The sequence below is a fragment of the Lipophrys pholis genome, assembly GCF_963383615.2.
Source record: "Lipophrys pholis genome assembly, chromosome: 15".
NCBI classification, from domain to species: Eukaryota; Metazoa; Chordata; class Actinopteri; order Blenniiformes; family Blenniidae; genus Lipophrys; species Lipophrys pholis.
Window position 1 is genome coordinate 21760567 of NC_137642.1, and position 15289 is coordinate 21775855.

The window sequence follows — 15289 nt, forward strand, 5'->3', positions numbered from 1 at the left end:
TCCATTGATCATTTTGCAGAGTTAGGAAGAGAGTTGATATATGACATTTATATAGCTTTTACTTTGTAGCTTCAAAAAAACAAATTTAATATAGTGAAATAAAAATACTGTTTTCATTGACCTTGAATAACTAATGAAAAAAACTTTGTAAAGAGGAGCAGTCTTGAAGTCAAATCATGAAGGTTATGACCGCGTGAATTCCTGACTGAAAAATATTAAAAAAAACTAGTTACCACACTTTTTTTTTTTTCATTTACTCCAAATCACTCTTTCAAAAAAGCCCTTTACTGACACGGTTTGCATAAACATTTGTCAAACACAAATAAGTCAGACAAACAGAAGTAAGTTTGAGAAGACCCCTGGCAGCATGTAACGCTTGTAGCTTGGACGCCATTAAAAAGCCTCAGTTAAACTGTGGCGGCTGCGTCGGCCCCGTTGAGAGGCGAACGTCTGTCCTCACCGCCAGGCTGCTTTTGAATTATTTACCTCACACGCCACTGGTCGCGGCTGAATTTTACAACGCCACAGAGCAGAGTGCAGCACGCTTGCTCTGGCACAAAGCAGTCCGCATTAAAAAGGGCAACACAAAGAAGTCGCAAAGGAGGGAGGAGCCGGCTGTGAGCAAATAGTTGCACTCAGCGGGAAGTTTTCCCGAGAGCACTCAGCGTAATGCATTTGAATGTCTTCGTGTAAATGCGAAGCATGATTGCCCAGCGCTATCAAGGCCTTTTTTCTGGTGCTATCAAGAACAAACGAATGAGGCAGGGATGATCTGCCGCGTTAAATGTCAAATTAATCCACTTTATCTAATAATTCTTTCAAACAGCGGGATGCGGTTAGGCACCTACAGCTCTAACGCCTCTTCCCTCACGCTCGCCGTGTGACTCCCGCACTCTGCCAGTCGATAACAATGAGGAATAACCACGAGGGAGACGAGCGGACCACTTGAGATTCATCTAATGTCTTTGTGCATCGCCAGTATAGACTTATCAGCAGTGGGGGTGAAAAAAAGCCAAAAATAAAGAAATAAAAAAGCAGTGCTGTTCTATTTCATCTCCGATATCAACACTGAAAGGAGAAGACAAGTCTTGTACCTGCGAAAGCCACCTGTCAGTGCCAGTATGCCGTCCGGTGTGATTGCATGGACAGCTTCGTCAATAATGTTCCCCAGGGCTCGGGCCTCCGCTTTACTGACAGCCCTGGAGATGTCTCCATAATGCAGAAAACCTGCGGGGAGAGGACCACGTGGTTGTTAGTCGAGCAGCCAGCCATCAATCACGGCCATTTACTCTGGGGAGGTGGAGAGTCAGGGTGAATTAAAAGTAAGGTAAAAATGGGATATGTTCTTGCCGGCTGATAGGAGGCGACGACCAGCCGTACGCCTGCCGCAGACACGGGAGGAGCCCAGCCACTGTCGGGAAGCACGCTAAATCAAAAGTGACGGATTGATGGGCATCTGGTGTATTTCAGGCATTTCACTTTGTATGTTCTCTTGTCTTTGTGTTGCATTCATTCTCCTTTCTTTCCATATCCGACGGAAACAATCTGCCTGTGTATTACATTGTTCTTAATTAGAGATGCACTGATCGCCTGCTCACCATTTTTTAAAGGATGAGTACAAGTATGAGTAATAACCTTTAGCTACTTGCTTATTAAATGCCAAAAAGCCGAATTCATACTCCACACGCAAACGATACGCGTGGCGGCGAAACCGCCTCCTGCTTTAAGATTTAGAGAGATTTGGGGTTCAAACACATTTCCCGTGTCAAAATCCTGCATTATTTCTCAGCACGGAGTGGAGACCGCAGTGTTCTGAATGATGGATCGTGAGCAGTTTGATGAAGAAGTCTGTCAGAATAATGCATCATCAGATTCAGTATCAAAGTGAAGGGGAGGAAACCTGCGAGCAGCGCAGTATAATGTTTCAATTACCACCTTGTGCAGCGTATGTGCATCCTGCAAACATCCCGGGAGGCAAGAGGAATGATGCAGGCCAATGAAAACAGCGTGTCTGTGTTGTGTAGGCGCTTTGCTGGATCTCTGTCACTGCAACAACTGAAGCGGGCGTTATCTGCACGTCTGGCCGCTCGTGTACTTCTGTTGTTTCCGTGCACTCAGCGAGTTCCTTCAGATTTGAGCATTGCATCATCCCAGAGACTAATCACTGAGGTACCTCTTCTGCACACTCCTTCAGTTTTCAGACTCTTTTAATGCCTTTACCCAGCAACATTTGGAGGTTGGAGGCATTATGTTTTCAGCCGTCCTGCATTACTCAGTGCCGTATTATCTTCAGGATGCCCTGAGGGAATTCCATCACAATTGGAGCATGTTTTGTATACAAAGTTATAATAAACCTTGATATTGCCGGGACACACTTGTGGAAGCTGATCTACTAACGGGACGCAACACACTCTTTATCTGGCACATTTCCCTTCATAACGATGGAACGTGAGGCGTGAGTTGCAGAAGCGAGCAAAATACCAGGACGAGTTTATGCTAGCAGATTATCGTACAACACTAAGGCCCTATAGTAATTTTCCCAAAGGGCCACAAGAAAGATTTGCACTACTATTGAGGGCCGAGACATAAGTTTCACTTGAATTTTCCTCAAGAACAATTATATCTTGATGAAAAGCTGTTTTTTTGGGGGGGGGGGGGGGTTCTGTTTGAGTTATTGTTCCTCTGCATCACTTTAGCAGCCTTTGTATGGAAATTATGATTTCAGTAGTTCGGAAAACATGTATTGAAAGTATATTTTTTTTCTTTAACCATCTCTTTTCCTTCTGTGAATCACTTCTTTTATGAGGTAATAATTGTTAGACACAACCGACAATTTATTCATGGCGAATAATGAGAAAAATTTGACCACTTTAGTGAAGTCAATAATGTAAGTTTCATAATCATCCCAACTCTGTTAAAACTAAATCAAAACTTACTAAAGTGACCACAAAAATATAGACAGATTTTATTTCCAATATATGAACCACGGACATGACAACCCAACCGGAATCCCCCACTGGGAGGCAGAGACCTTTGGCGGCATTTACTGTGATAGAACGCTCTCCCCTGATTGATGATGGCAGTCACTAGGCATTGATTTAGGGGGGGGGGGGGACAACAGACGCACACACACACACACACACACACACACACACACACACACACACACACACACTCAAATGGTTGATTTTAGTATTTTTTGGGGGTAAAATCCCTGCTGATTTAATCTGACTTCAGAGAAAACACATTACAGCTACATAAGTGGCCCAGTTTGGGACCAGAAAGAACTGAAACAAAAAGGTCCCAAATGAGACGCCGTTCCCCCTCTAGAGGAATTCAATGACTGGGTCTTGGACAAAAACTTAGAGTTTTGGGGTTTTTTTCTTCTTTTTCTTCTTGTGTAATTTGTGCAGCGGCAGAGTGGTGATGGTGAGATGTTGACGTACCGCTCTGTTGCATCCGGTTCAGATGAATGCCGGGCGCCGCCAGGACGTCGCTGAAAGAGCGCAGCCCTCCGCGGTACCACTTCTCCGCCGTCTTCGGTCCAACCCCAAACACACTCGTGAACAGCTGGCAGGAAACGAGGTAAGGACGCAATCAAGAAAACACGTTTCCAAATGGCAGGCTTTTTCTGAGAAACGGGGGGGGGGGGGGGGGGGGGGGGGTAGAGCATGCATTCAAAGGTTGTTTAGGAGCTCTTGGTCCTTAAGAGCTAGAACATGCAAATGATTTATCAGAACCATTTTAAAGCTCCTGAGTAAGAAAAGCAAACAAAGTACCAGAGTTGTTTTTCATCCACTGACCTTCAGAGTTTGATACCTTTCATCAGAGAGTATTTTCTCCACTTCAAAAGAACGGCCACATTGAAGGATCTCCTACAAAACATTAAAGCGGATGATATTATCGAGGCGAGTGATGTCTGCGTTCGCGTTGCCATGTTTTTCTTCCTCCCCCCCCTCCTCCCTTGTGTCTTTTCCATCAACTATTAACAAATAGCCCCAAATCGCTGCACATTTTAAAACCATTTCCACTTAAATCAGGTGTTCTCATTTCCATTTCTTTTCTCAAGAAATAACGACTTTGTTGTTGCGGGGCCTGGGATTAATACTCATTTTTATGGCATTCATAAAATGCCCAAGGTAATGTTTTCCCTCGATTCCATTGTTTGCTCTGAAACAACTTTGCTTCTTCTTTTAATTGTCTGCGGCTCTCAGCAGAGCACTGCTAATCTGCTGGTCACATTTTAACCGTCTTCATTACGCGAAGGTGTGAAATCAGGCTGCAGTTATCTGGTTAATATCTTCCATTGGGGGGAAATTGTAAAAGTGGAGAAGATGAGTTTCTGTGTTTGTGTTTTACTACCTCGGTTCCAGAGAAGTTGGGAAGTTGTGTAAATGTAAATTAGAACAGAAAGTGATAAAATGCAAATCACACAAACTCTACTATTGCAATGAAGATGGGACATGAGCATTGTTTCCAGCTGGTTACAGGTCTTAAACCTACGGTGGCCCGAGAGGCGCAAAACAACAATACAACGAAACAGATCATAGGTTGCTTTTAATGATATGCATAAACCTCTTAGAATCTATGAAGAATGTGATTTGAAACTCAGGCCTTCCCATAAAGGAGATTCATGACACACATATTTTTTTTTCCCTGCATAGTTGAGTTCTAAATTGCATTTGTAGACTGTGTTTACCAACAAAGGACTCCAGGATCGCTCGAAGTCGTCGGCAGTGAGAATTGTGTTGATTTCATATGCAAGATTATGTAACATAAACAATACATTTATCTGTTCCTGTCAAATTTCTATTTTTCCAACAGTCTTGTGGCTGATACTTTACAGTGACTCACTGTCACTGACCTATTGCTAATTAATCACACTGTGCAAGATTTCACCAGTTTATTTTAATCAATCCCAACTTTTCTTGTGTTTCTTTTGTGTTTTTTCATTTAATTTCATCAGGATGGATGAAATACATCCTAACTAATAACAGAGTTGAAACACTAACGTCAAACCGATGTCATTTGAACTGGATGTCATATAGAAAACCGTTTACACGTCAACGTTTCAAGATCAAACTAATTGTTTTTGCATTTTTGTTTCAGGAAAGTTTCACATTTATGCAGCGTCGTTTTGAAAACCATGTCAATTTACACAAAAGCGAAAGAAATACTGAAACGATGTACTTAGTATGACATTCATAGTCATTGATTGACAGGCTGTAGTGGTCAGTATTTATCAAAAGTGGTCCAAGGAATTAAAAATCAGTATCACAGCACACCTTCAAAGGTCTTGTGGACTCACACAAGCGAGTAATCTTATAAATTAACCAACAATAACAGATTTACCCATTTGTTCATTTGCTTCTTTACATTTGTGGAAATCAATTGTGATTTCCACTTTTCACACAGCCGTAATTCTACCTGACGGCTTTGAAAATCATTTGAAATGTTTTAATGTGGAGTTAATCCAATGTGCCCGCTTCATTCAGCAGATATCTGGCAGCATCATGTGCTGGTGTTCAAAGAGATGTCACCCCGTGAGAATGAGTCGGTGAACTGTGAGCGCAGGAGAATCTGAAGCTTCTTCCACTGCTCACCGATGCGTCCGCCCGTCCACCTCTGCTTTACAACCCTCCAGCGAAGGCCAACCTCAAAAACGCAGTGATAATGCTTCAACACACTTCCTGCTTGGGGACTGACTCACTTCTTCACATGCTGCCTTGACTCTGTCTTTCTCAAAACCCACACACATGAGAAAAAAAACAAAAAAAAAACACACACACACACATACTGTGACTATTCATCCTAAACTCTGCCTCGGCGCTCCCAGACTTTCATGTCAGTCGGTTTATATCTCCAACCCCACTTTGGATGTTCAGTCAGCAGCGAGCGCTTGATTCTCCGCTGACAGTGTCACTCCAATGTGCACGGGCACATCAAGCGCTTAGTTTTTACCCCGTTTGGTTTCAGTTTGTTTTTGCGAGTCATGTTACTTTCTTGTTTTGAGCGGCGATCCGTTCAAAGAGACAAACCCGGCGGCAGACCTGATTGCATAAGAAGAAACGTGGAGCAGAGGTCAGCCTGTGTCCCTCTGTACCTGAGACATTTATGTTATTTAGTTTAATGAATCCTCGGCGGCGCCGGCACTCTTGACGGAATCGGGAAGTCGCTCGGCGTGTATGTTAGGTTGACTGTGTCAGAGACTCACCTTGTTATCCCGCAGGGACCCTGCGCTCTCTCTGAGCAAACATCTCCCGACACTTTGCCTGACAGCGTGTCACGATTTCTGCCCTGAGCTCCACTCTAGGCGAGGAGGATGAAGTGACCCAATGAGACTTTTTACCTCCTCAAAGCAGAAAAATAAATGTGTCTGGTATCTGTCAGGCTGGAGCTGGTTCTGCGTGCCTGTCTGTCTACGATGGAACAGTTTTTTTTTTGTTTTTTTTATAAATATATATATATATATGTTTTTGAAAGCTTGAACTCAACGTACTTTCAAATGTGACAGCCAATGTGTCATACAAGATGAAGTTTCACTTTGGAGTCTCCTTCTGGAAAAACTTTTAGAAAAAAAACTTCAGCCATTAAACTTCTAAATAAGTCGTGTTGTCATTCCACTAATGTTTATGTGTTGGGCTCTGCTCCTCGGTACTGAGTTTAAAAAGCTAACAAGGAAGCCGCTGCCTGTCTAGTTTTGTTAATCCAGCATCGAGTCTGTCCTTCAGTCCAATCAGAAAGATGGCAGACTGAATGTTTGGCACAACTGCGTAAAGACAAAAGGGACAAAACTCAAATTCTAATGCACGCATGTCATAAAATGTCATACACTGCACCTTTAAATCCTTCATGTAAAAAAATATATTGACGAAGACTGTGGCTCCAAATCTGGGGCGAGGGTCCCCTTTGGGTGGGGCACCAGAGATTTCTGGGGGGTCTGAGGTTTTGTCTGCAATGAGGTTGTCGAAAATAGATTTGCACTTGTCAAAGAAAGTCATAATATGCTTCAACTCTCAACGGGGCCTCACTTTCTCTGACTTGTACTTTACTGGTCATTTCATTGATAATATCACCTTTTTATCTCTGATGGTCCAGATTTACACCCCCAAACCAAAACTGGAACTTTAAATGACCTTGTGATCTGTCAGTTTTCCTAATTTATTCTGGATATAATGGAGTTATCTGTAAACATCAGTAAATGTGGTGGTTCAGGAGGTTGTAGAGTTACCTTATTCATACTTTATACTTAATACTAGAAGACATTTCTAATGATTGTCGGTCGTATCAGGTCTCCATCTGTCTCTGTGTTAAATCCGCGTCACTAACCTCTTTGTCACTTCCTGTCCTATTTTGTTACTCAGTGTTTTGTCTTTTCTCCGTTCTCTTGTTCTTCCCCTCGTCCGTGTGTCTGACTGTTTCAACGCATTCCGCCTGAGTCACTTCCTCCATGTGTGTTGAAACTCTTGTGCCTCGTGTGTCCGACGCTAGATCTTCTTGTCTGTTGGCAGTCAGACATCCCGCAGCTTTCTCATGTTCCCTGTACTTTCTTTGTGATTTTGGATTCCAATGTTTCTGACTGCTGCTGGTGTTTCTTGACTAATCCCTCTGGATCCTCTGGATCCGTGTAGTAATGGCGATAACCGGACAATGGGACACTGAAGCATCGATTACTGTCCAGTTTGTTTCCAACGTGTAGAATAACGTCCTTCTTACCCGGTTGTCCATACTGTCATATGTAATCATAGGTTTAATCCTACATCTGCTTTTCATGAGTTTATGAGTTTCCAGTTCTGTTTAGTTATGCCAAGATCTGATTTAAGATTTCATTACATGATTACATATTACATGTTTCCCACTGTTTCTTGTCTATAGTCTTGTTTACGGTTTGATTTTTTTTCGTGTGTCACTAATCTCAGGTGAATAAATTCAAGGTCTTAACCTTTGCATCATTTCTTGGTGGCAAACACTTTAAATTGAAAGCTTTTTTTCAATACATGAATTCATTCCATATAGTGCCGCTTTCTGGGTTTAAATGATTTTTCATGACAACATTGCACAATCTGGGACTTGCCTCCATCACGGCCTTACAGTGTTCCCCAAGGCAGGGCAGACCCCCTGTGTCCCCCAGGCATCGTACGGCCCGGGGCAGACTCTTCAGGAGAGACGAGGCTCTCCTGAAGGCCAGGCATCGACCGTGAATCTCGTTGAACTCGTATCTCTCCGCCAGCACCTCAAAAGCATCCTGCAGAGAGAGGAAGGGGAGGGCAGGTCATGGAAGATAGAACAATGATGTGGCGGTGGGAGAGAAGACAAAAAAAAAAAAAAAGAGATCGTCCACCTGTAAGACGTAGCATGTGAAAGCTGTATGGTTTTATGAACCACTCGTGTTCAAACAAAGGAAGAGAAGGGAAGGATCGGGTAGGCAAAGTGTGTTTGGTGTGCATTCACATGTGAGAGGCAGTGACCTGTAGAGAGAACCAGACAGGGACAGGAGCTTCCTCCATGCTCCATCACTCCTCTGCGTCTCTGCTCCTGTCCCAGCCGTCGCTCCCATACAGTAAGACCGGCTGCATGTTGCTTTCCTTCTGGATGACCGGGCAGAGACATTAGAGGCTGGTGAACACCAGAGGCGAACCTGTCATTTTCCACTTCTTCACAAGGGGATGCCCTGAGGGGATTTTTGTGTGTGTGTGTGTGTGGGGGGGGGGGGGGGGGGGGGGGGGGCACCATGTTTGCTCTAACGGGCTACAGCCAGGACGCAGGACGAATGAACCCTTCTGGAGAGTTCAAACATTGTTTCAAACTCTTGACTATACTCAACTTTGACATTTGACGGCTGTGGGTGAAAAGCTGTGGATTTGTTCCCGCGGAACCAAAAGCAGCAGCCATGTTTGGTTGGGATGTACATTTCCTCCTCAACAATGCTGTTCGCTTTGTTTAAGTGAGAACTTCCAGACAGTACACGTGAGTAACAGCAACGTTATTTAATAGCAAAACAGCAACACACACATAAATGTGTCCCAATGATTTGACACTGCTGCTTTAATATTTACTCAATGTTCTGTGATGGAAACTTAACAGAATTTCCAAGTAAGAGCTTCCAACAATCAATTATGATGATTTTATCGCATATATAAAAAAAAAATCGGTTTTAACTGGAAACAACTATAAGTGCGACCGTGTTCAGCAGCAGCCTCCATCTTCACGACTAATGCAACCAACAGTCATTGTAGCAGCAGCGTATACAGACGATTCACGTTTCGAATCACATCAAATTGATCAGGCTGGTTCCACTCCAGTTGGTGCCGATCAAAGTGTGCAAGTGGTGCAGACCAAATTGTAAATTAGCTGCAGTAATTTGGTGCCAAAATCACGTAGTTACAGAGGTGATCTTTTTTTTTCTCATATATTTCCTTTATGCAGCTTTACCATACGGAACAATTGAAGCCCTTCTCAAAGAGAGCATGAACATAAAGCCGTGCAACACAATCTGCATCGGACATCCGACTACAGTAGAGCCTTCACGGCTTCAATTCGATCCACGGTCTACTACAATTACTTTCACAACATATTCGTACCGCACCAGAGTTCAACTGCAGCTGCAGAACTGTTTAGTGCAACCGACCAACATAGTCCGCATGCGCAATATCAGCATTTAAGAAAGTTCCGTTTACACTGCATCGTTTGTAAAAACAATGTTTGTTGACATGGAAACAGCAGAAACACTGACAACGATGTCGTGTTCATGTCGGGCCACAGGAGGCCGCCATTGTTGTTATTGTCCAAGTACTTGCGCATGTGCAGAAGAAGTAATCACTACAGTCGCAGTGCAAATGCACAGCAGCAGTCAGATCATTTTCAAAAACGTCCACCTTGGAAGCCGTCTTCAAAAGGTTGTGTTTTCAGTGGCCCCGAGTAGCGGACAAAATTTGATAAACGTTCCCATTTGCACTTGAAAAGGTTGTTCAGAGGTTAGTTCTCACTCCCGGTACAGCAACACATTTATTTACCTCTCATAGAACCAAAAACTCAGCAAGCTGCAACTAAATACAGTTACAGTTGCCGTGATGTCAATGTTTGTGTCATATCAGAGATGCTTTTTGCAACCTTCAATATATCGTAAATATTATCAAAAACAGTTTTGGCAAAGAATAAATAAAACTGGTGGGACTTACAGCGAGAGAAAAAAAAGTTTTGTTGACGAAAATGTAACTTCTTCTTATTTTGTGCTTTTTAAAAAGCCACCCTATGGTTCTTCCCTCACCAACTTAAAAAGCCTTGTTGCCGTTGTCAACAGGCTCTGTCTTTTCAACGTGTTAGATTTTGTTTACTTTTCACCCAGCGAGGAAAAAAGAACAAATAATTGCATTCATTTTGTTACTTTTCTCCGGCTTTCACATTCAAAGTCTAATTTTGCACCTCTCGAGAATGAAGTGAGAGAAAAGTAGTCGACGGAACAACTTGAGCGCCACGCTCTCTAATAGCAGAGCATACTGGCACGCGGCGGAGCACTTGGCACCGTGTTGGGCTGGACCGCTGAAGTGAAGCGCTATTGTTGCAGAACGGAGAGGAAAAACATGTCACCGAGGAAAACGTCGGATGGTCGTCACCACAGCTATTCATCAGACACACAAGCCCCGCTTATTTTCTGGGTTATGACTAACAATTCAAACGGCTCCGAGACAGAGCGGGCTGAAGGAATAAAGAGCAGCAGGAGGCACTAACAATGCGAGAGTGGCCATTATCTACAATAGGGAGCACTTGTGTACAAGTAAATCAGAACAACCTGGAATAAAGTTGCAGGTATACTTTCTTCTACTCTCACACCGGCTTTAAGGCATTAAAAACAAACACGTGTAGAGAAATTAAGTACTGCAACTAAAATGCTGTGGAAAAACCAATACATCATGGTGGGAAAAAGAGGGATGGATCAAAGACTTTCATTTTACCATCCCTCCTTCCCACAGTTTTAGGCAGAAATTGGTGTTTTGGTGTTTCCCTCCAAACAATTGTAGCAGTGCTGGTAACTCGTGCCCAACACCACTTCTTTAAAGAAGTTGTAACTTTAATCAGGCACATATTTTTAGTAACACAAACACATGAATGAAATATCAAAGTTCTGCTGCTACTGTTCCAGTCAATGTCGCTCTCAGCCTCTGGATGTGCAGTGCCTTCTTCTCCACGAGCAAAGAAATTAGTCTGTTATTCTTCATTTGGGTCAACGTTTCATATAACGTTAACTCCAGCGTGTTTCCACATTGCCCTTTATGTAGTTCATGAATCGGTGATGTTTCCGACTACAATAATAAGAAGTGATATCAGTGAAATGTCACACGGCAGAAAAACCAGCCTGCCGGCACACGGAGCCCGGAGCCGGTGCGGGGTCGAACAGCTGAGACATGCTGAATGCAGAACCAACTGGCATTAACCAAAGTCTTCCGGCACGTCCCCCTGCCTCGGTGTTTCCTCTCCTCCGGCCGAGCCGCGATTCGAGGTCACTGCACCACCCGCAGCCCCGCGCAGACATGCAGCCTCGGGTCAGTGAGCAGCAGACTTCAGTCCGGCTCACCCAGGAGACGCGCTGACCCGTTTCCAGCAGCACACGGGAAGGAAATGACCCTTTTACATCACACAAGGGTACACACACACACTCACACACACACACACACACACACACACACACACACACACACACACACACACACACACACACACACACGGACAGGCAGGCTCTCCGAGCAGCTTGTTACTACGAAGGTGATAGGCCACTCTGGAATGTGTTGCAGGGCTGTGTGTGTGGAAGTGCTTGTACCAGAGGTTCTACGCTCCTAGAAACTCCCTAGAAATAACAGCCACACTGTAAAATGTGGATTATCCAAACATAATGATATTATCCAGGGCACAACATCGAGGCGGACATGGATTTCTTGCAGAGTGAAAGCGCAGGCAGATACATTATTTTCCACAATGTCGACAGCTGCTGGAAGGATGGGCAGTATGTGAAAATGCAGCGACCTCCAAACTCTAGAGAGGCGGTGAGGTGACAGAAAATTCAATCGTTACAGGTAGGAGTTTATAGAGGATATGTCAGAAATGCCCTCAATTCTCTATTCATTGTTATAGCTCTCTTTAGCATCAAGTGCTAGCGGTGCTAATCCTGTAATTACTGTCACGTTATTAAATTTAGTCTGAACCAATGAATGCTGGAGCCACAAAAGGAACCAAAAACTGATTGAATTCTTTACTCAAGATGAAGCATGCCTACGATATGTGTGAAGAAAGACTTTTACTCAATGAGACAAGTCGAACTACAGCATACTGGTGGTGGGTGTCATAAAGAACAAGTATTGTCATTAAAAAAACTATGCTTGTTGTGAATAAATGAGTGTAAAAATTATCACGGCTCAGGATTCAACTTCTGAAGTTTTAAGTCAGAAACAAACTTAAAAAAAAAAGCTCATAACCTCTCTGAACTTTATATAAGTTGTCTGTGGGAAACTTTCATTGCCTCGTAACCACATCGTTTTTCAGCGTTTCTGCTATTTCCGTGTAAACGCGAAATTTTTATGAAACAAAAACGTAAAGTTGAGGTTGAAGTTTTAACTCCGAAACAAACGTATTTTTTATTTAGTCTTTAAAAGATGGTAATAACCTTGCTGGGCTATTCTGGAAGTTGTTTCATTCAGCCGTTCATCACAACTTTGAATCGTCCTCGTTTATTGAAAAATATGAGGAAGAGGATGTACAGATATTTGTCTTCAAACGGAGGGAGTAAAAGTCTTCTGAACTACAACTAGTTTGTCACTCCTCCACTCAGCTCTCTGCAGGTTCACAGATGAAGATTTCAAAGTGCTGCAAATGAAACAGCTCAGTCGAACAATGTTGTCGTGCAACGTCATCCGTTATTTGCCGTTATTTGATCATCCGTGGAAGAACAGCCCCAATTTTCACTTGCATTTTAAATGTTCGCCTGGATTACAGCAGCGCTGGATGATTATCTGGAGAAGTCCTAAATCAAACTGAAGGTTTGGGTTTTGTATTCCGCTTGTTTTGCTTTTCATGAAGTACTTTGTTTTTTCATTTTGAGTCCGACTCAACCTTCTTAACAGTCTTATTGTAGCCGTACATTAAGTGACGGTTTCTTTAATCCACTTCACTACAATCTGACATCAAATATTTACTTTAATTTTTAAATTATACAGTTGAAAAGGAGATTTTCTCCAGGAATCAGTGTGTGGGAAGAGGAGAAGAAAAAAGGGAACACTCTATTGTCTTTAACAGGAAGACAGAATCATGACTAGCTTTTTATTTTTTATAAAAAAAAAAAGATTTTCAACTTGTGGCAGAAAATAAGAAAATATCCCAAAATGCTAAAGCACTTATTTGAATCTAAAGAAATTTAACAACTGTCACGTTCCATCAACTCACCTGTGGAAAAACAGAACACACACACACACACACACACACACACACACACACACACACACACACACACACACACACACACACACACACCATCCTGTAAAAGTCCTGTCAGCTGTCACGTTGTCGTAGCAGCTGTGTGGTGTCGGTGCTGCAGGCTCCAAAATCCACCCCACATATGCGTCTATCTAATTAATGAGGAGTTAAGGCTTCTGGTGGAGGTGGGGGCGATGGTGGGGGGGCGCCTGGCGTGTGGTGGGGGGAGGGACGTTGATATAGCATGGCGATTTACCCCCCACCACCGGATATCACGGACATGCCTGCGAGTCATGTTCGCTCAGCAGCCCGCCTCGCCGCATGCACAAAGAGAAACCATGAAAGGAGGTCAGAGGACCCACTGAGAAGAGTTTTAACACTATTAACATCCCGGAGATGGATTTTATCTGTCCCATATCTAATGATGGAGGAGCGAACGTCGTTCTGGAACGTTTGCTACTTTGGATTTGACCTCAATTCCCCAAAAAGTCGGTCCATTTTTCAAATGTTGAAAACAAATTGCAATAGATGGGGCAAACTAATTTGTGCGTGTGGGTTTTTTTTTGTTTTTTTTAATGAAAGTAATTAGAAGTACTCAAATCTGAACTTTGGAACAATGCATATGTGGTATAAGGTTTGAGCTTTATTGTTTTTTTCTAAATTAGGGAAGACTTTTACAAAAAATGACAAAGGAACTGTATGAAGCGTGCTGAGTTGCATACCATAACGTTTCATGTGAAAATGCATTGTTTTTGCATTTTTTGTTTAAGAAACATTTCACATTAACACAACAATGTTTAGATAACACTGCATTTTTTTTTTAATACTTGAAGTATGTGTTGTACTGCGTGATAAATAAGTTTTAAAAGATTTTCCACATCACTGCACATTTCACAAAAGATCTTTAACTTTTTTTTAGAATTGGAGAAGCAACATTAAATCTACAGTGATTTCTTTTCGGAGCGCCGTCAAACTCTCCTGCATTTCGTCTCTAAAGCTACTCTCTAATATGCCACAGTTTGCTCAACGTGAGACTTCTTGTGTTCCAGAATATTTTAGAAATGATTTGACTACTTTTCAGACTCCTGAAGCAAAACAGTTGGTGACACTATATGTTTTTTAGTTTAAAGCAGCTGTAATTCTGGATTTATTTCGACATCGGTCACATTTCAGTGTTTCCCCTCGTACAGCTTTTTTCCGGTGGGGGGATACGAACAGATCATGACACAAACACTTAATGGAACTGCACAGCCAGTCAGGAGGAGTCTTTCCCGTCTCCCTTCATCCGGTGGTGACTGGACGTTCGCTGTGTGTTTGGAGCACTTAAGCTGTTTTCTCTACTTGGATCCGGTGCAGCAGAGCTACAGGGGCAGCGACTTTTGCCATCGTTTTACAAAGGCAGATATTTTTAGGCTGCTTTTTAGGTGGTTTACTTGTCAAGTTTCCCTCCCCATCTGTTCACTAATGTGAGTAGACTCACCTGTATAGGTGTGCTTCTGTCTGTGTCTGTGTCTGTGTCTGTGTCTGTGTCTGTGTCTGTGTCTGTGTCTGTGTCTGTGTCTGTGTCTGTGTCTGTGTCTGTGTCTGTGTGTGGTTTCACACATATAAATGTCACGACTCCCCCGGCTCCTTCCCTAAAACCAGATTTTAAGGAAATTTAAGGAAAAGTTTTTTATGACGTATGCACCGATACCACTTTTTAAAACGATGAGCACAAGTATGAATACAAACTGTTGTCAATATTGTGTACCGATATGAATACTTATTAAATGCCTTTGTCTATTTTACACATACACAAATGATATGTTAGGCTACTCCATGCAGTATT

At 42.8% G+C, this 15289-nt stretch overlaps 1 protein-coding gene across 2 annotated transcripts in view; it reads right to left on the reverse strand.

The window, feature by feature from the left end:
* dntt (deoxynucleotidyltransferase, terminal) overlaps nt 1-15289 on the reverse strand; it is a 101013-nt gene that overhangs the window by 63180 nt on the left and 22544 nt on the right. For both annotated transcript variants that reach the window (XM_080481001.1, XM_080481000.1), the window contains exons 4-7: nt 8075-8245; nt 3804-3875; nt 3447-3570; nt 1095-1227 (exon numbers count right to left, since the gene is read on the reverse strand). In XM_080481001.1, the coding sequence (XP_080337127.1) occupies nt 1095-1227; nt 3447-3570; nt 3804-3875; nt 8075-8245 (500 nt within the window). The remainder of the gene's footprint in view (nt 1-1094; nt 1228-3446; nt 3571-3803; nt 3876-8074; nt 8246-15289) is intronic.